Raw genomic sequence first — 21,872 nt, 5'->3', positions numbered from 1 at the left:
CCGACCGTCGATTCGCATGTATAGGTATATATTATACTCGGGAGATATCATAAAATATAGTCTCGTCTCACTGAAATGGCAAGCGCGTTATTTGATTATTATTATTTGTTTTCATTAATTAGAGCGCAACAATGATATTATCATCATTCATCACCAGAGACGTATTCATTATTTTCATGGTCCGGCGCTAATTCCCCCTCCTCCGTTTATTATTATTATTATAAATGTCAATACAAATTAATTATATACGGTGTCACGGCGGTATAGAGTAAAATAATAATAAAAAAAAAAACCGAAAAACTGAAAAACAAATTGAACAAAAAAAAGTAAACACATATTTTGATTACCTACGAACATGATCACTGCATTCCTCGGGACACAGTGCCTAAATCGTTACATTACAATCGGCGCATGTAATGACAAGATAAAAAAAAAAAAGTTTTCCAATAATTTTACGATATATTTGTTTGTTGCGAACAATTAAAAACGAAAATGTGCACTTACAATAATTTGTCACCTACGCCGATCGTCTCCAAGTCTTAGGGGAGACACTAATCACGTATCACTTGAATATTATACTTATGCGTAATGCGTACGTGATGGATACAGTACCAGCAGACAAAGACATACGACGCCTATTTAACGAAACAAATGGTCGGATTATAGGGTAAAAGACATGAATTATTCCAATATATTTATTTATATTATCAATTTTGAGATGAATTTGAGTCGATCGCGACACCCTTTTGCATTTTCTTAAGTTTTTGAATTTTTTTCAGAAAACAATACAAATATTTTTTTTTTTTTTGTAAATTTGTACCTATATCCTTGTATATCCTATGAATATAAAAATTATACTTAGAAAAAAGCAATAAATAACTATTTTAAACGAGATTGTACACAGCTATTGAATAAAAGAAGTGTAACACGCATGTACATATGATATATTTTTTGTTTATTGACAACCTTTTTTTTTTTTTTTGGTCGATCGCGACAACCTAGAAAATCTCGGAGGTCGATCAACCACAAGTCAATTAAAGTTGGCCACCTCTGATCTAGATCATATGTGCCAACTACACATTTCGAAGAAATCGATGTAATATAAATTGTCAGTCTGCCTGCATAATTGAAATTATACGTTGATTTTTACCGGTACGGTCAATGGTTATTATAGAAAACACACGAGTTCATTTTTCAAGTTGACAAATTTATGATTTATTTTATTTGGTGAAATATAATATGTACCAGTAGGATTAGTAGGAACTAAAACAATTTTTGTAAGTACTAAAAATTGCATAAAATTTAGCTCAAAAACTATAAAATATGAGAATTTTTGTTTTTAGTTATAATTATAATTATTATAGACTCAAGTATGTCAATACTATAATATACCATCTGAAGTTATCTCTCTACGCCTATTATACTTGAAATACTATCATAAAAGGGAGGAACTAAGTTGAGTTGAGTATCCAAAAAACAATCTACTTTTATTAACTGTCCAAGCCATTATACAAATTTAACATCTATAAATTTTCAAAAAGGAAATACTGAAACATCAATTATAATAATTGGGATTAGATCAATATTGTTTCATATACCTGCATAATGATATATTTTGTTGTTGATAGTTTAAGCTCTATTTGTACATTAATATATTAAATATATATGCAGGTCAACCAATATTGTCAAAATAAAATACTAATAATAATTTAAATATACACAATTTATTATTCATAAAATAAGCATTACATAAGTTATACCCCAATCAAAATATTAAAACATATTATTTTAAAAACCCAACACTGAATGTTCCTCAGTAAATAAAATTGTATTAAAAATAATACATAAATAGTACAATCTTTTCAAAAGAATGTATAAGATTTAATAAAGACTAGTTAACATTATCACAATACCAATTTTGGCTGATTCAATAATATGAAAATCAATTAGAACTAAAAACAAAAATTGTTTTTATATACAATAAAAAAGAATTAAATTAGTCCAGCTAAAAAGTATTTTGATAATTTAAAAACATGCACAATATAACACTAAATGAAACATAAATGACACAATAAAAGTAATAATGATGATAAAATAACAAAAATAAGTTAACACATGCAATGAATTAAAAAAAAAATAGTTTCAGTGATTATTAAATGTTCAGACTAAAAGACACAATACAGTATTTATTTATTTTTATCTAATAAAAAAAAATAAAAAAATATTTGTATTAATTAAAAAATCTGCCAATAATAAACTGTAAAAATGAGATCATTATTTTAAATCACCCCATGAAGAACCTTTTCTAAATTTTACTGGCAAAGGTACACATAAATTAACCGCAGACTCCATTGTTTTGATAATTGTTGAACAAGCTTCATCAAGAACAGTATTTTCAACCTAAAAACATTACAAAATATTTCAATAATTTAATGGTTTAATATAGTTATAAAATTAAAAGACTATTGTTGGTGCAATGTGAAAAAAATACTTACATCAAAAATTAATTCGTCGTGCAAATGCATAACTAAATGTACTCGTGAATTGAGAATACCTTGATTGATAATTTTATCGACTTTAATCATTGCCATTTTTGTAACATCAGCAGCACTTCCCTGAATAATTGTATTAATTGCCTGACGTTCAACTTGAGCTAATAAAAATGTATCAAGACATTAGTGTTAGAATATATGTTATATTATTTTGTAAATAGAAACTTACATTTTATCTTTGGTACTTTACTATTAATTTCAGGGAAATGTCTGATTCGTCCACTCAATGTCTTTACCAACCCCATTGATCTGCATTGTATCAGACATTCATTAAAATATTTGTTGACACCGGGAAAAGTACTTTTGAATTCTGATATTAATTTATGTGCTTCATCTTGAGTAATCTTCAAGGTTTCACTCAGAGTTACTGCACCCATGCCGTACAACATACCATAACAAACTTGTTTGGTTTTTTGCCTGACTTCATCGCATACCTGAAGACACAAAATAAAAATATATTCTTAACACACAATTAAATGTAAGACAAACAATTATATTTTTACACAAACCTCAACCTCTGGGATATTATGCCATTTGGATGATAAATTTATGAAAACATCACCAGGAGATGTAAAAGCAGATAACAATACAGAGTCCTTAGATAAATGAGCAAGTATGCGTAGTTCGATTTGACAAAAATCTACCGATACCTAGTGTTTGATCTATAACATACACATATTCTAAAATTTAATTTTGTTACTTTAATATTTTTAATATTTACAAAACTAATTTAAAATTGTATAATTATAAATTAATTTATGATGAATCGGCACTGCATTTTCTTTTTTTTTTTTTTTTAAAAAAACACTGTATACCTAGTGGTAGTTTTTTGCCAAACAAATAATTCTATTTTCAGCAGAATCGATTTGAAAATATTAAATAAGTTATAAAAAAATAACAGGCATAAGATTATCTTACATCTAATTATGTAAATTATGTACTATATGATTCATTTTTGTAAGATATTTTATAATAAAAAATATTAATAACAAGATCATTAATTAGACTAAAAATATAGAACTGGAATATAAATTATTGTATTTTAATAATTGGTTATTTCTCACTATCAGTAATATTGATAATATAATATATAAATATTTATTGTATCCTTAAAAAAAATCTATGAAAATTAACAAAATATGAATTTTATGAAAGTCAGGAACCCAATAAATAAATGTTTAAAAAAATGTCAAAAACAATTTAATATACTTAGTAGAAGTCTGCACGGGCCGATCATTTGTAGCCCGGTCCGGGTTGGATTAACCAAGCTCGGCCCGGCCTGGTAATCATTTATTGTATATAAGTCCGGCTTGGCCTGGTAATTTTTTTAAGTAAACCCAGCCCGAATAGGTCAATTTTTTTAGGTTTTTATTTTAATTTTTTAATATTGTATTCACAAACAATAACTATTATTTATTTATAAGTTATTACAACATATTTATAATAAAAACATTTAACATAATTGATATATAAAAATTCTTCAATATCAAATATCACTTTATTATTTATACATTAAGTCCTTTGAATAAAAAATTAAATAATATATATTATAACTAAATTTGAAGAACAATTCTCCATTTTTCATAGAAATCCGATCCGGCCCGACTTCAACTACATTTAAGTCCGGTCTGGTCCGGCTCGTTTATTTTTTGTCCAAAAAAATGTCCGGGCTGGGCTAATTCCAGACTGGTTCAGCTAGGCTTATTCCGGTCCATGCAGGTCTTAACTAAATTTGAAGAATAATTCTCCATTTTTCATAAAAGCCCGGTCCGGCCCGTTAATGTTTGTCCAAAAAAATGTGCGACCTGGCCGGTCAAGAATTTTATAGACCTGGCCTGGCCCTAAAGCCACCTAGTTCGAGCTAGCCCGACCCATACAGGTCTTTAATGCTTAGTAAATTTTCCCATTATACCCAATATGTTCGACACAAAATATTAAACAAAAATACTAAACATAAATCAAATAAGATTTAATAATTTTAATCTTGTTTGACTTATTGTGTAGAAATTACCTACTAACAATATATATTAATAATTAATATTCAATGATAATATCAATGAAACTAACCTGGCTTTGACACAAATACTGATCTCAAACTTAATATTTCATTCTCAATGATATAGTCTTTAGGTATATTTTGTAAATTGGGTTCATGCATACTTATTCTACCTGTATTAGAATATGTATTGCTGTCACAATAAACACGATCATTCTCTACTGTTAAATACATATTGATATGCTACAAAATAGAAAAATTAATAAGTAAATGTTTTGAAAATATTTACTTTTATTATACTTACAGTGTTTCTAAGACAGCTTAATTTTCGCCAATTTTGAACCAATTCAATCAATACATGTGGTGAACTATCAGTTAATTTCAATTTTTTTTTTACCTATCCAATAAAATCTAAATAGTAAAATCTCTTATTAATTAAATTAACTGATAACACTTACTTTGGCCCATTCTAATGTGGATTGCATATTAAACTTTATTCCAGATTGTTCAAATCCTTGTTTAGAAATATTAGCCATTAGCTTATTTACTGTATCATTTAACTCTACCAAATGTTCTTTGTTTAAACCAAAACCATACAGTTCCATTTTTGCTAATATAATTTGTATAGGCATCTCTATGTCTAGTAGTAAATTAATAATTAATAAAATTGTTATTACTAAGACAAAAAATATATTGTAATATGAACTCGATTTAGTTTTACCTTTAAAAGTTTTGTAAATATATATTTGTTTAAGTTGATGCCTTAAAGTTGACATTAATTTATGAGTGATAAATGCATTGAAAACTGCATCATTAGTTTGTATAGTACCTTGGAAATTTAAATTCCATTGAATCTAACAGACATTTTTTTGATTAATAGAATTCACAATTATGAACATATTTACATTCTTATAGATAAACAGAAACATTTTTAATGTAAAAATAGTAAATACTGATGTATATAACTTACCAAGTTATCTAATGAATTTTTTTGTTGACCATTTATTAGCCAATCAGCAACAAAAGGATCTCTGAATTTGCAAACAGGATTGATGTTGCAACATTGAGAGATAATTTTGTAACTTAATTTAGCATCAGTTATGTTAACAGTTAAATTTTTATTAGACAACAACTTTTTCAATAGACTTAAACCAGATGGACCTATTGAAAAAAAAGCAATTTTTATATTATATTAAAATTGTTGAAAAATAAAAATAAACATACCAGTTTTATTAAAATCCACATAATGCACAACTGTTTGTTTGTACCACGTAATGGCAAATCCATTTAATACTTGGTCTTTAAATTTAAATAATTTTGTTTTATTATTATTTTCTAAACTTCGTCTAACGATTCTAGCACCAATTTTCTGTTCTGTATTAATTTCTTTAGATACATTCAAAGCTAACGTTATTTCTTTTCTGCGTTTAATATCTGGAAAATGATCTCGAGCAAACAGATCAATATTTTCCATCAATTTAGTTTTATATGCCCATGTATCAAATTTTGAATTTGCATTAGCATTAGGTTTAATTGGAGATTCTCTAAAATAATAAAAAAAAAAATTATTATTATCAAATGCATCCACATGTAATTATTAAATAATATAGGCTCAAAAAAATGAATAACTAATCATAGATGTAACTTGGGAGGCTTGAAGAAACTGGATTCCATTTATAATATTATAAACTAAATTTTTGCTAAACAATTTAAAAAGTGCCTATTATGCTTGTACTAATATGAATATTAATTAAAACAAAAAATATTTATTAGTATTACAACAGAGTGAGAATAACCATATTAAACTGAGAGTACATGATTCACTTTTAATGATCCATTTAAGATAGTCCACAATGAATGAATAATGAACAATCTAAAAATAAAATTATCAAAAATTATCATCCACATTAATAATCAAAGAACAAAGTTGAATAATGACTAATGTTGAACTCGTTTTTGCGTATAGTAAATCATTATTGTTGAATCATTAAAAGTGAACTATGTAAAAGCAGTTTCACCATATCTTATTTTACTGTCAAAAAATATCTAGACTTTAGCCCCTTAACTTAAAAACCAGGTTATACATACGTAACTAGCAAAAAAATCATACTTGCGAGGAGATGGTCCACTAGATGTAGTGTCTTGGGAACCTGCAATCATATCTTCAGAGTCGGATATAGTTAAATCTTTACATGTCATGACAGCAAAGTTAGTTTTCTTTGGAGATATTATCGTATTTGACATTGAATTAAAAGTATTTTGAAATGCCAGTTGCATTACACTTTCACTCATTTCTGTAGATATTACATTCAAAGTTGTATTCGTTTTTCCATTGCTATTCAGTAGTTGATCAAGTTGTGTGTCAATCCTTATTGAATCTGGAAACATTGTGCTTTCAAACAAATTACTATTCTCAGGAGGTCTACTAAAACTTGTTGAGGGTTCTTCAATTTTTTTATATTTCGGTTGAGGTTCTATAAAAATATCACTTAAACTATCATTTTCAGTTTGAGAGTCTTCGTCTCTTTTTCGTTTTTTAGACCCAACATCTCTTTGGCTCATTTCCAAAATAATTTCTCCTCCAATATTACAATCCCATTTCTCTTCTGGTTCTGTGGGTATCTTGAAGTTAATCAACTCGGTTAAGTATGAATCGCTGATTGATTTATTACTAAGATTATCTGAATTATATTTTTGACTAACATTTACAGTAATACTAAATTTAGTATTTTCAAATGACCCTTCAAAAAGATCGATACTTTCTCGCTTATAATCTTTATTAGTTACTTCTTCTGTTTTAGTATCTGCACAATCAGTTTCAGCAAATAACTCAACACTTTTTGATGAATTTGATAAATTTTGAACAGAAACATTTACCACAGAATTCATTGATTTATTACTTTCTTGACTATTTTCAATCACAGTAACATCTCTTGACATAGGACGTATCTTCACAGTAGTATCTAAATCTTCTTCTTCAATATTATTATCAACCCAACTTGCTGATTTAAGACCAAGTTCTCTCTGAAATATAAAAATGAAATAAAGTAATAAATAATTTTATTAAATTATATTCAATATTAATTCTTTCACAATTTATTCAATAAAAATTAAAAAGGATATATTACCTACATGTTTTTTCTGTTTTTGACAAGAGCGTAACATAATATATTTACATTCAGAAGTTCTTATTTGGCTTCATTAATTTACGAAAATAAATTTACTTATTATTAAACTAAAAGGTAACAACATTTTCTGATGTTTGTTGGAGATGATTTTCAGGATTCTAATTTTGAGTATGTTATATTATGTAAGTAAAATATTACAATTTCAAAATATTCATACCTTATAAATAACAAACTTCATAACTAATTTATTGTTTAATGTGATTAAACCAAACTAAACACCACCTGAAGTTATTCTTACATAAGACAGGTTATATGAATGTATACAATAAATATTGTGCCTAATGACACACATGAATAAAATAATAGCACAAATTTAAAAATATGATGTTCAAATTAGATGACCAATACCTGGTAATGATTTAAACACGACAGAAAGATTAACAAAATAAATTATGGTTTTCATCTGAATCAATTCCACCTCCTCTCTAACAATTGCTATCTTACTAATAAACATTATGAGTATGTTACAATAATAACTAGATTTATTATATTTATTTATTTGAACTTTGGACACAATTATCTATACATAAATACTTTTAAAAAGTATCTTTTACAAAACTTATTAGTTATTATACACTTATATGACTTGTATACAACACATTCCAGTAAAACACAAGACTTCCTCTTAAACTTAATTATTTCATTGAAGTTATATTTCTATTAATTGAACAAATTATAAGAAAAACAATTAACAATATAAAAATGTTATTTAGTATATTATACATTGAATCTTACTTGTAATAAATGTCTTGCTTCGTTTATAATAAATATAGCAGCTTCTTTTTCATTAAGAGCAAAACGTCCAGCTAACCAAATATTTTTTCGTTTATCTTCATCATCAGTATTATTATTATTAGCATTGCTAAAAAAAATTAATTTTTAATGTATTCATAGGTTATTTAACTGTATTTACCTTTGATATGGAATTGCTTTAGTAAGAGTACGCTGTACTAATCGCAAATCAGCTAATGCAAGTTCGGGAATGTTTTGTATTCCTGCATTATATAATGTCCGAGCAGTGATTGAGTTTAAACAGTCCAATCGTAACAACTCAACAAGTTGTCTTTGTACACCAAACTGTAGTCTTTCGGAAAACTGTGATATTAACAGTTCTAAGGAGGACCAACCAAGTCTCTTACAGAACTGTGTTACCATACCTTAACAGAATAAAATAAAATAAAATCTATAAAATTAAAACATTATAACTAATCTCACCTGCAAAAGTAGAAGATGATTGCTGAAGACTTTGCAGAAGACCTTTAGATGTACCATATTTTAAAACTACAGTATTAATGGGAACTTCATTTATTAAATCATACAGTAGAAGTGATGTATAAAATCTTCTATGAACTGCCAATTTATGTTTCTATACACAAATACAATCAATTAACAATGTTTCAAACAATAAAAAAAAAACCATTATTTTAAATATTATGCAAACTAGGTTAGTAATTGTGTAATTCTATAGTATAACACATATTGCAAATTTAAAATAATAATAACTTTTCAGCTTTTACCAACTAAATATCAAATAAATTTGATTGCTCTAAAAATTAAATAAATAACATACATCTGAAGATGTACTAAAACTGGTACCAGTCATAGCTTTAACAATGAATCCCTCTTCGATACCGATCATGTCTCCTACTTTACGCATAGAATGTGGTAACTTTTCCCATACTCCCAGAACTCTAAACCAATCCAAATGTCCAATCTGATCACTTACTGAATATGGTGTAATCTAAAGTATGATTAATTAATTAATTTCATTTAAAACCATATTATAACAATATTTATAAATAATCTGTCTTACTAAATAAAGTAAATGAAGTTCAGAGTCAAGAGCAAAATTTTGCCTTGCTTTATCTAGCTCTTTAATCAATTTTAGACCAATTTCTGGTGTAACAGATGCTGCAAGACAAGCTTGACCTAGATTAGTAGGAGCTAATTTATTGTCACTTTCTCGTACAAATTGATTTTCAATTAATAATTTTAGACACTCGTGGATTGGAGTTTCATTCACTAGAAATATTTAATACCAAACTCATAATAAGTTAAAAATATTTGATTATTATGATAAATTCTTACAGTTTTCACCATTTGATACATAAAGTAATGTACACTTAATATACTCATAAGCTTCTTCTGTAGTACAAACAACACAACCGGCAACTACTTCTAACAACGCTCGTTTTAAACAGCTAGAAAAATCTCCAACTCCTAGACAACTTTTAATTGGAGGAAGGTTTTGAGTTGCAATTTCTTCACCCATTTGTCGTTCATTCTCATTACATATTAAATAACTTTCTCCTAAAATAAAAATAAAATGTTTAAAATAATAATAAAATTAATAAACTTAATATTAACAAACCAGCAGTATCAACACCCATACGACCGGCACGTCCAATCATCTGTCTATACTGTAAAATATCAATAGGGAATCCATGGCAATGTGGTGATCTTACAATCACTCTCCGTGCAGGCAAATTTACACCAGAAGATAAAGTTGATGTGGCAATTAATACTCTCACTATATTTTGCTTGAATGCACCTTCGATTATGTCCCTTTCGTCCATTGTAAGACCTTAACAAAATTAAGAATACATTAAAACTTAAATACTGATCAGTTTTTGCTTATTTAAATATTAATAATTTATAAAAATTAGCTATAGAATTATACCAGACAAGTTTGAAGAAAATTATATCAAGATTTTTGGTCTTAGAATCTTATGTGAACAATATAAAATTGTCTTCAAACTTGTCTGGTATAATTAACTGTCTTTATATATTATTAGTAAACTTAAATAAGCATACAACACAAAATTTTTTAAAATTATTAAAAGTAAATATGATAAAAGATCACCTGCATGATGAAAAGCAACACCAAATGAAATGGTTTTACTTAAATCAGTTTCTAGACCAACAGGACATCTCCGAAGCTGTTCCAATACATCTCCTAAATTTTCACCATTTAATTGATTTCGTAAATCAATTCCAATTTTTGTTTTATTAACTCCACCTAAAACGTATATAAATGATTAAGTAATATTTTATTTTTATTATTATTCTTAAATTCTTCATTTAATTAAAAATAACTAAAAATATTAGCAAACATAGTTACCTAATTGTTTAATTTCAGATGCAATTTCAAGAGCTAAAGATTCACACCATTTTTTTGTAAAACAGAATATTAATATTGAATATCCTTGAAGAATTGTATCAATACACAAATATTTTACATCATCTGGATCATTCTAAATACAAAATTTTAAATATTTAGTATAATTTAAACAGTAAAATTTAATATTTATTATTCATTACTTTAATAGCAACACTGGGTTCAATTGTGTGACTTAAAGAAAGATTATTGGCATTATATACATTTTTTCCAATTTTTAAATATTCTTTTAAAGGAACTGGGCGAAAATTTGTCTGATATAATGTAGCATCTAACCATTTTGCAAGCATTTCTAAATTTGGCAATGTAGCAGACATACCGACAATTTGAATCGATATATTACTTCTTCTGTAATCAAATATTTTAAAGAAAAAATATCTATAAGTAAATAAATAAATAAAATGTATTTTAATAAGTGCTTACATTCTAGACATGTACTTTATTTTTGTTAATAATAATTCTAGCAGGTAGCCTCTATTTGAATCACCTAGCATATGTAGTTCATCTACAACTACACAACCAACATCTTGCAGTCCATCTTCCTCCATTAGGCTAAAATCAAAATCATTGTCATCAATTTTATAAACATTAATTTCTAATATATAACATACCGATTTATTATACCATTAGCTTTTTCAATAGTAGCAATAGCAATATTTACAGAACGTAATCCACCTGTTGGAGTATAACTGCCCATAAATCCAGCAACTCTTTTGTTTGTTCCTTCAAACAATTCCTATGTTAAAAAAAATAAACATTAATTAACTACTAATTCAATATAATTATAAAAATAATTCAATAAAAAAAAATACTTGAAAATATAACATTTTTTCTCGTACAACTGATACAAATGGAAGGATTATTAAAACTTTTTTATCTCTTTCTAATACTGTCTGCATTGTTAATAATTCAGCTACCATAGTTTTTCCTGAAAATATAATAACGATTAGTAAAATGTATTATATAAAGATTATAAACTACTACTGAATTATACTTTTATCAAAATTTAAAAAGTAGCCATAAAATAAGAAAAACTATCAGTATCAAGAAAACATATAGAATGTAATAAATAAAATCTTAACCAGCTGATGTAGGTGCCGAGTATACTAAATTGCGTCCATCCAAAACACCGTCACTAGTTAGACATTCCACTTGCCAAGGAAACATTGATACAATACCTCGTTTTTTATAATTCTAAAATGAATAAAATATTATTTTACTCTCTTATGACCAATGAACCAAATACAATTAAAAGGATTCCATACCCACATGCATGTTGTTTCTGTCTTATGAATGTATAACATTAAAAATTGAAGTTCAGCAGAACCAATATTAAGTTGTTAGCTTTAATATTTAAATGAATTTACATATTATCAAACTTAAATATGAAAACAATCATACACTTGGTTTTTAATGAAATTTGAATTTAAAGTTAGATTTGGTTGTGCAAAATATAACAATTTAAAAATGATCTTAACTCAATTTAATATTAAAATACTATAAAAAATTCAAAATATAAATATAAATAAGGTTCTAACTTTAAATTATAGAATATACATACTTTTCGTCAAAGTTAATAACAAAAAATTGGTTCTACTAACTTGCTAAATTATATGTTTGTAAGAGGGTAAAAACATGCACATGTGAAGTTCCTTTAAGTATACAATATTTACTTCTACGATTTGGGCAGGCAAACCCCACGAATCAATACTGCACAAATCATCAGTCATTATAGGTTTTTGTGTTGAATTATATTAAGATTGACTATGTATTACAGTATTATGTAAATAAAATAAAAGTGAAACAATCTAATGCTTTGCATTATAAGTCATAATTCGATATGAATGTGACAAAACCAAAAACATTATTAAAATATAATTATTATTAACATTTCTTGATTGTTTGAGACAACACTACGATAGTGTTAAGTAATATAATTACACTATGTAGATTGTAAATACATAGGTAACACATACTTAATGGCTTAGTGCATACTGCATTTAGTAAAATATAAATTCCTTAATAATTAATACTTAATAGTATATTGTAATTGTTTTTATTTACACGTAAAAAATATGTTACAACCATTGATAATTGATAAGGGTAATGTTAAAAAAATCACAATCAAGATAAGAATGATATTTTGGCGCAATTTATCATTTTTGACACCATGAAATAATTGAAAATTCAAATTTATTCGATTCACGACAGAAGTACGTCAACTATATTAAATACCATGAAATAATATAGTAATATACATTCCTTCATTCCTATGTTTTAATAATATACAATTTTAGATTTATTGTAATTTGTAATTATTTAAATTTTAGAACTTAGTTGAATTTAATGTACTTGTAACAATGATTGTAAATATTATGTTACCAATTCAACGTACGGAGTACTTATGAACACGGCTATAGATACTATTATCTATTACTATATTATAATAATTTTAATCTAGAGCCGTGCTTATGGATTATGAATTGTGATAAATTAATAATTAACTAAAAATCCAAAATTTAAAAATAAAACTGAAATTTTTATGCATATTGATATTTTGCAAATATCAAACACGGATATGTATTTTCGAATTGTGTGAGTTACTGAGTTCTATGACAGTCTCTAATTCGCCATATAGAAATAATATAAGTATATAGACAGTTTTAATATATAATGCTGTCTAGTGTCTACTGTCTACTATACCCTATAGATCTTCGTGAAACTATGTAGATATTATGTCATTATATAATAAAACATGTAACAACTATCATTAAAAAGTGAATAAAATAATTTCAGAAAATGAGCGAACACCTCTAAGACATTTGCCTAAATAAGAAATGCAGCTTTAAAATATCAAAATACCTATTTTCAATCATATGATAAAATTTTGGCATTATATGCCACTGAATGTCAGTATGTCCATGGCCGCAGCTAGGGTAAAATGTATAGGAGTGCTAAAACCTATAGTACAACATAAGAGCCCTCCACCCATTATTTATGATAGGCAAAATTATTATATCCAAAAAAAAATTAATATGATATCATAATATTCATATATTGTTATAACAAATTAATTTTTCTGTCATTAGTTAATGCAAACTTGTTTAAAATAAAATGTTTTCAGTATATATGTTATTGGTAATTTCTTTTTTAATATAATATATTGAAGCTAGATTTTTAAAACGATTTTGTTGCATGCCTGTTCAAAGCCAATTCTTCACCCTTCGCATTACAGAGAAAGATTATTCACAAGTAATCGTTAACTGCAAGGATTTAACAGTTATGAATGTATGATAACTTTAAAATGTACAGATTCAAAAATATCATAACTTACTTAAAAATAATAACATTAAAAAGCTACGTGGGGGCCCTGAATAATAATCTTACCTTTAAATTTTATAATAGGTCAATTCACTTTAATATCAAAACTAACAGTACAATACTAAAACTGGTGAACGAAAATTTGACAAGTCGTACGTGTGTAAGACGGAGACAACACATGCGGGTACTACGTTCTCTTAAAAATAAAACCTACCGATTGTACGTATTTGTGTACTTATACTGTACGCTTTACAGACTACAATAATGAACGCATTTGAAGTTTCAATTTATAATATTATGATAAATTATTAATTTTACTGGTCAATACTCGTAAATTATTAATTAGCAAATCAGAAATTTTACAAATATTGTAAAAAACCCGTATAGAAAATTTGAGAGTGCTAAGCATTTCCAAACTCCCCACTAGTTACGCCCATGAGTATGTCACTCATGATCATTAATCGCATTGTTGTCTGACACTCGTTATAACATAACTTTTCACGAATGATAAATACTAAGGTGATCGGAATAAAAATACCCGGAAAAAAATCCCCAACCCTAAGAAAAAAACCTCAAAATAAAATAATACGCCCTCATAATATTTTAACGATAGGTAGTGTATAAGATATGAAAACTTTAAATGTTACCTATTGGCGTGTAGTGTTTATAAATGTCATATTTTATTTTATTAAAACATATGTTTTTAATTAATTATAAATGATTTTATAATTATCGTTTAAAAAGTATTTAATCAATAATTTTCACGTGATTGTAAGTTATATAGAATTATTTAATAATTGAAGTCCACTAAGTCTAGGGAATTTTTCCGAGATTCGACGTTTGAATATCAGTCGCAAAAAACTGACAAAATTAAATGATCGTGTATGAGCACCATAAGATGTATTATATTATCTATAATACAAGTCTTTAAACGAACACTCATATTTGACTCCACGCAGAAATTGTTCAACGTAATGTCCTGTTTGAGTTTGACCATTTATTGACGTCAATCGCGGTTTCCGAACCGCACAAAACCAAGGCTCAACCACCGTCCACTATAACCGTCAAGGCCAAATCACACACAACACGAATGTCATGACTAACGCGTCTGAAAACGCACTCGTTTTAGTTGTTTTGGATCATAATGACATGATTCATGGATTATGGGGGTCTGCATTTGGTAAACGTCAGGAAATTATCATAGAGTAATATTACTAAAAGCATAGTATTATTATGGATATTATACATATTATGTCTATGATATTATACGAACGTTACGAAAACGTAACCGTCCGAAACTGAGGTCGTGTTTATTCCTCCATGGAACGTCTAGAATGTTCTAGAGTCGTTGTTCCCACCTCTCTTACAATTTATGTATGCTCATTGCTGCGTTCGTTTGCCGACAACGGTGAACGGAATTCGTTATACGATAAGTACCGTCTCCCCACCAATCCCGGTAAACACAAGTCACCCTCGCCACCACTGAAAGCGCTACGGCTAGGCACTCATCGTTCGGCATCTACCATTTTGTTCCTGGACTCTACGCGGGATACTAGTCTGTGAGTATAAAAATTGTCATATTATTTTATCTGTTATTTCAATGTCTGAAACGTATCTGATTTTATTATCATCAAAGCAATTCGCGACGTTACGAACACAATTTATTTCCAAAACCAAGACATTCACATTATTTTTTCAGCGTAATCCAATATTATAATATCCCCCAAGTGCATCGCACACGATGTATACTTAACATTTTTAAGGTTATATAGTATATACGAACATGGTACGATTCTATTGTTCTTCCTACTATATTAAATACTTTGTTTTATCCACTTCCCGTTTTCTTATTGCTAATGGTTTTTCATCAAGAAAATCTATTCCTTTTGCTGACCGCATATCTGTCTATTCTTTGTTTGGCAGTGCTCTGATTAGTTCGCGCCATTAACCGCGCATAACCCCCAAATGTTCATATCGTGTTTTTCACGACTGTCATTTTTTTTTATTTAACTAGTATAATAATCTAACAAACGTGTTATCGTTTATTTCCGTCCGTTAAATAATCATTTCATTACCTAGTGTCGTTTCCTGGTTACCTGTAGGGCCAAGGCCGTGTTCCACTATTGAAAAAGGTTTAATGGTTATACGATTATGAATAGATTGGGAATATGGTGACATTATAATTTTCAGTAAATTGTAATGTCATCAATAGTTTTATTTAAAAACATAATTTATTATTATTTTTTATATTCATGACTTGGCTAATTCTTTTAAATTATTACTGATAGAACCTGGTATCTTAAGTATTGCGTAATTACTACATGATACAATTATATTTTAAGTAATCAAAATAGATTGATTATATAGAATTAATTTCATTTTATTTGATATTTGTATTGCCCAATGATTATAGGCATATTTTTAATTATTCTGTATCCTTATTTTATTGAACATAGAATTTCAATGGAAACTATGTATGCTGTACTTAGAAAGTACTAATACAATTTTTTTTTTTAATATAGGACTTATTGTCAAACTCAAAAGACTTATTCATATATTCCTTACTTTAAATACACTCCATATCTCAAAAAATGGCAGCCAAAACTCCTGCTGTTGGTATTGATTTGGGAACAACCTACTCATGTGTGGGTGTTTTCCAACACGGCAAAGTAGAAATCATTGCTAATGACCAAGGAAACCGTACAACACCCAGTTATGTCGGTTTTACTGATACTGAACGTCTTATTGGTGATGCTGCCAAAAATCAGGTCGCCATGAACCCCAACAACACCATCTTCGGTAAATATTAAGCTACTAATATTTTTATTGACTTTTTAATGTTTTACAATATTTTAATTTTATAGATGCCAAGCGATTGATTGGTAGACGCTTTGAAGATGCTACAGTACAAGCTGATATGAAACATTGGCCTTTTGAAGTAATCAGTGATGGCGGTAAACCTAAAATCAGAATTTCCTACAAAGGAGAAAACAAAGTCTTCTCTCCAGAAGAGGTAATATTTAATTTGATTAAAAATTAAATAATAAATATTAATATTTTTAAATTTTGTATTAGGTCTCATCAATGGTTTTGACCAAGATGAAGGAAACCGCCGAAGCATACCTGGGAAAAACAGTATCAAACGCTGTTATCACTGTACCTGCATATTTCAACGATTCCCAACGTCAAGCTACCAAAGATTCTGGTACCATTGCTGGTTTGAACGTTATGCGTATCATCAATGAGCCTACAGCCGCCGCCATTGCATACGGTCTTGACAAAAAGACATCTGGAGAACGCAACGTTCTTATCTTTGATTTGGGTGGTGGTACTTTTGATGTGTCCATCTTGACCATCGAAGATGGAATATTTGAAGTCAAGTCAACTGCCGGAGACACTCACTTGGGAGGTGAAGATTTCGACAACAGAATGGTCAACCACTTTGTACAAGAATTCAAACGCAAGTACAAGAAGGACGTGACCACCAACAAGAGGGCCCTGAGACGTTTGAGGACTGCCTGCGAACGTGCAAAGCGTACTCTTTCCTCGTCTACCCAAGCAAGCATCGAAATCGATTCATTGTTTGAAGGTGTTGACTTCTATACGTCCATCACCCGTGCTCGTTTTGAAGAATTGAATGCCGATCTCTTCCGTAGCACTATGGAACCCGTTGAAAAATCTCTGCGCGATGCCAAGATGGACAAATCTGCCATCAACGACATTGTATTGGTCGGAGGTTCTACCCGTATCCCCAAGGTACAGAAATTGTTACAAGACTTCTTCAACGGCAAAGAATTGAACAAATCCATCAACCCCGATGAGGCTGTTGCTTACGGTGCCGCTGTACAAGCAGCCATCTTGCATGGAGACAAATCTGAAGAAGTCCAAGATTTGTTGTTGCTCGATGTCACTCCTCTGTCTTTGGGTATTGAAACTGCTGGTGGTGTGATGACTGCTCTCATCAAGCGTAACACAACCATCCCCACTAAACAGACCCAAACTTTCACCACCTACTCTGACAACCAACCTGGAGTACTGATCCAAGTATATGAAGGAGAACGTGCCATGACCAAAGACAACAACTTGTTGGGAAAATTCGAGTTGACTGCTATTCCCCCTGCACCACGTGGAGTCCCACAAATCGAAGTCACCTTCGACATCGATGCTAATGGTATTTTGAACGTCAGTGCTATTGAAAAATCCACCAACAAAGAAAATAAGATCACCATTACCAACGATAAGGGACGTTTGAGCAAAGAAGATATCGAACGCATGGTCAATGACGCCGAAAAATACAAGAATGAAGATGAACAACAAAAGAATGTCATTGCTGCCAAGAACGGTTTGGAATCTTACTGTTTCAACATGAAGAGTACAATGGAAGATGAGAAAATCAAGGACAAGATCCCAGAATCTGACAAGAACACAATTTTGGAAAAAGTTAATGAAACAATCAAATGGTTGGATGCTAACCAACTGGCAGATAAGGAAGAATATGAACATAAACAAAAAGAATTGGAAGGCATTTGCAACCCAATTATCACTAAATTGTATGCTGGTGCCGGTGGTGGTATGCCAGGTGGTCCCGGTGGTATGCCTGGATTCCCAGGAGCTGGTGCTGGCGGTCCTGCTCCAGGTGCTGGCTCAGGAGCTGGTCCAACTATTGAAGAAGTTGATTAAACTATTCGTAATTCATCAGCACATTCCTAAATTGTTAAAACACCACCAAATAACTTGTGTTTTTTTTTCTGATGCATTTACTTTCTATAATTGATAATAAAAACAATCGTCAAAAGTATTTATTTATTTTTATTTTAGTTTATCCTGTTCGACTGAATTTCTTTCCCTAAACATGTATAATTTTTAAAGACAACAATATTTAAGTACATTCAGTGTAATTTCAGTTTAATGGTAAATTGTTCATATAACAAGCAATTTATAAGCAAGATATTAAATGGTAATTGAATACTGTTCAATCGAAAGTATTGCATTATTAATGTTTAAACTATATTGTATCAACTTAATTTCAAAATTATTATTGCATAATGTAATAAAATTCAATACCTTTAGTATTCATAATAGTCCTAAAATACATACTTTTCTACGAGTAATATCTTTTTTATCAAAATAAGTAACATCGTTATTTATCATTTAAATAAGTAATATTTCGTCCAATTATGAACTTCTGACGTTAAACAAATATAAAAATATACTTAAAATGTATTCAATTTTTAAGTATTTTACCCATCATATAATTGTTAATCGACATTTATAAAAAAAACATTGAAAATTTCTCTTTCCTAAAATTGTTATTTTTTTATATTAGAAAAGTAATTATATTATGGGTGACAATCGAATATCGTAATATTTGAACTTAAAATTACTAAAAATTAATTTTGCTTTCAAGTGAAATTGTTTTCATTTCCAGGTGAACATCTAATAAAGAACCTTGAATTTCATTTTTAAATTTTAATTTCTTATAGGTATAAAAACAAAAAATATGAATTTTGTTAAAATTCTGATTATAAAAAAAAAATGTTACTAATTACTAAAGATTTTCGATATTTTTTTTATTGAAAAATTAAGCATGAGGAGCTTTGTATTGAATTTTAAGCATTTCTGCCTAACAAATAATTTTTAATCTACAATTGCAAAAAAAAAAGTTTTATGCTTATAAACGTGTCAAAGGTAGTCGAAATATTTTGAAAATTTTATTATAAATATAAGACAAAAATGTTGTGAACCATTCAGAACATTTCAATTTTCAACTTTATCTATGATTATAAATATAAAACAAATTCAATTTTGTCCAAAATTGGATTTGCGTAAAAATTCCTAATTTTCCTTAATTTTTGTTCTCAATTATATCAAAATAAGTACTAGACCAGTGGTGGATCTATGCCGAGAAAATGGGGAGAGGGGTAATTCGTCGAATGCTTACAATTATATTTATAGTTATATAGATTACACAAATTACTTAGAATTTATGATTCTTTTTATTAAGTATTTTTTCCTAAATAAAACACAGCTTACGAGGGGAGGGGGCATTAAATCCGCGCCTGTACTATACATTTTTAAGTTTGATTTCACTAAAGTACAAACAAAATACAATTTAAATCTAAAACCACCCCTTTTTTTGAAAATCGAACTATTTTTCGACAACATTGTGTATTTGTACACAGTCTTGTTATTTATTAAGAATACTTTTCAAATGTATTCAGAATACGTACTTGGTATCATTTGTATTTAAAATATGTATTAATCAAATGCATCCCTTTAAAAGTATTTAAAATACGTAAACAAATACTTGTTTTTAGTTCAATCCATTTTATATTGAAACATTTTTTTTTTTTTAATAATTAATATATGATTAATATTATTTGTAAATAGATAGGGATTTTAAATTATTTATAAATGTTTGAGTACCTATAATACATAAATAAGTACAAGATATAAGATAATTATTTATACAGTATTTGTCACAAGGCCGTAACTGAAAAAAAATTTGGGGGTGATCTGACATTTTTTAAATATTGCTCGGTAATTTAAATTTGGAATAAAACCTAAAAAAGAAAAGTATTTAGTATTCTAGAATAAAAATACAAATAAAAAGTATTTTAAAGTATTTCAAAAATATATTGATCGAAAAGTATTTAAATATAAGTATTCGAATACTTAACAACTAACAAGACTATAAAAGCAAAAAACTATGATAAAATCAATACATTCATAGCTCCGCTCGGGATCTAAAATGAAATATTACAATGCATTATGTAATTGATAGATTTATGATTTTTTCACAAGTTATATCATTTCATTAAGTAGAAGATATCAATGGTGGTTATACATGCTGTTCAAGGGGGGAGGGGGGAAATAAAACTAACCCTCCCCCACCCCATAGCATTATTATATATAGTATATACAATATACATATAATATAAAATATACATACGGATTATAGGTAATAGTATAAATTTATAATAATGTTTATATATTAATAATATTAACACACTTTAACATAATGTATAAAAAAAAATATATACAAATTTATTGATTTATTAAATGTATCTTGTAAATTGGAATTATTACAATAGGGTATGATAGTATACAAAACTATGATAATATATTATCCGTATTTAAAACGAAAAAAATATTTTTCTATCAAACCATAAAGTACGAAAATTTGTAGTATGGTTAGGGATGGGTCAGCTATATACAAAATTTAAAAAACCAAATCCCGAGGGGGGGCGATCTATCTATCGCCCCACTTATAACTGCCACTGGTAGGTATTGATATTAAAATATTTTTATTTGTATGATTTATTTATGTAGTCAATTAATTAATAGATTTAGCTGCTACTGATATTAATAATTGGTTTGAGTTTTATTGAAATTATCCAATTTTAATTTTTAAATACAGACTAACCTGTGAGTAAGTCACTTATTAGAGACAATAAGCGATATTAGGGGAGTTACCATCCTTAAACTAAGGGGCTTATTTAATAGTGCAGTTTGTCACTAAAAAATTTAATCAATGACATATTAAACTCATATTAAGGCATTCTACTATTTCTACTCAAGTAGTCGAGTGGATCTACCTCGAGTATAAAAATAAAACCAGACGATTATTACCAGTT

The 21,872-nt window shown here is 28.2% G+C and overlaps 2 protein-coding genes across 2 annotated transcripts; one reads left to right on the top strand and one right to left on the bottom strand.

Annotated features, from left to right (window-relative positions):
• Positions 1 to 2,195: 2,195 nt before the first annotated feature.
• On the bottom strand, positions 2,196 to 12,923 carry LOC113557528 (DNA polymerase theta). Its single transcript, XM_026963099.1, is given in 27 exon segments — positions 2,196 to 2,400; positions 2,496 to 2,653; positions 2,722 to 2,986; positions 3,062 to 3,202; positions 3,204 to 3,214; positions 4,620 to 4,791; positions 4,853 to 4,945; positions 5,007 to 5,188; positions 5,270 to 5,402; positions 5,519 to 5,709; positions 5,773 to 6,092; positions 6,659 to 7,572; positions 8,472 to 8,598; positions 8,650 to 8,893; positions 8,952 to 9,102; positions 9,307 to 9,477; positions 9,550 to 9,758; positions 9,825 to 10,046; positions 10,108 to 10,320; positions 10,600 to 10,755; positions 10,858 to 10,990; positions 11,058 to 11,262; positions 11,338 to 11,466; positions 11,526 to 11,650; positions 11,727 to 11,842; positions 11,997 to 12,108; positions 12,588 to 12,923. Coding segments are annotated over 27 exon segments (5,076 nt in total). The 5' UTR covers positions 12,645 to 12,923; the 3' UTR covers positions 2,196 to 2,274.
• Positions 12,924 to 15,642: 2,719 nt separating this feature from the next.
• LOC113556975 (heat shock 70 kDa protein cognate 4) lies at positions 15,643 to 19,033 on the top strand. Its single transcript, XM_026962222.1, has 4 exons — positions 15,643 to 15,794; positions 16,758 to 17,034; positions 17,100 to 17,248; positions 17,311 to 19,033. The coding sequence occupies exons 2-4, from the start codon at positions 16,827 to 16,829 to the stop codon at positions 18,913 to 18,915; spliced, it is 1,962 nt and encodes a 653-aa protein (XP_026818023.1). The 5' UTR covers positions 15,643 to 15,794; positions 16,758 to 16,826; the 3' UTR covers positions 18,916 to 19,033.
• The last annotated feature ends 2,839 nt before the right edge of the window (positions 19,034 to 21,872 follow it).

The sequence above is a fragment of the Rhopalosiphum maidis genome, chromosome 4, assembly GCF_003676215.2.
Source record: "Rhopalosiphum maidis isolate BTI-1 chromosome 4, ASM367621v3, whole genome shotgun sequence".
Lineage (NCBI taxonomy): Eukaryota > Metazoa > Arthropoda > Insecta > Hemiptera > Aphididae > Rhopalosiphum > Rhopalosiphum maidis.
Note: the sequence above shows the minus strand (reverse complement) of the source record. Positions and strands in the feature narration are given on the sequence as shown.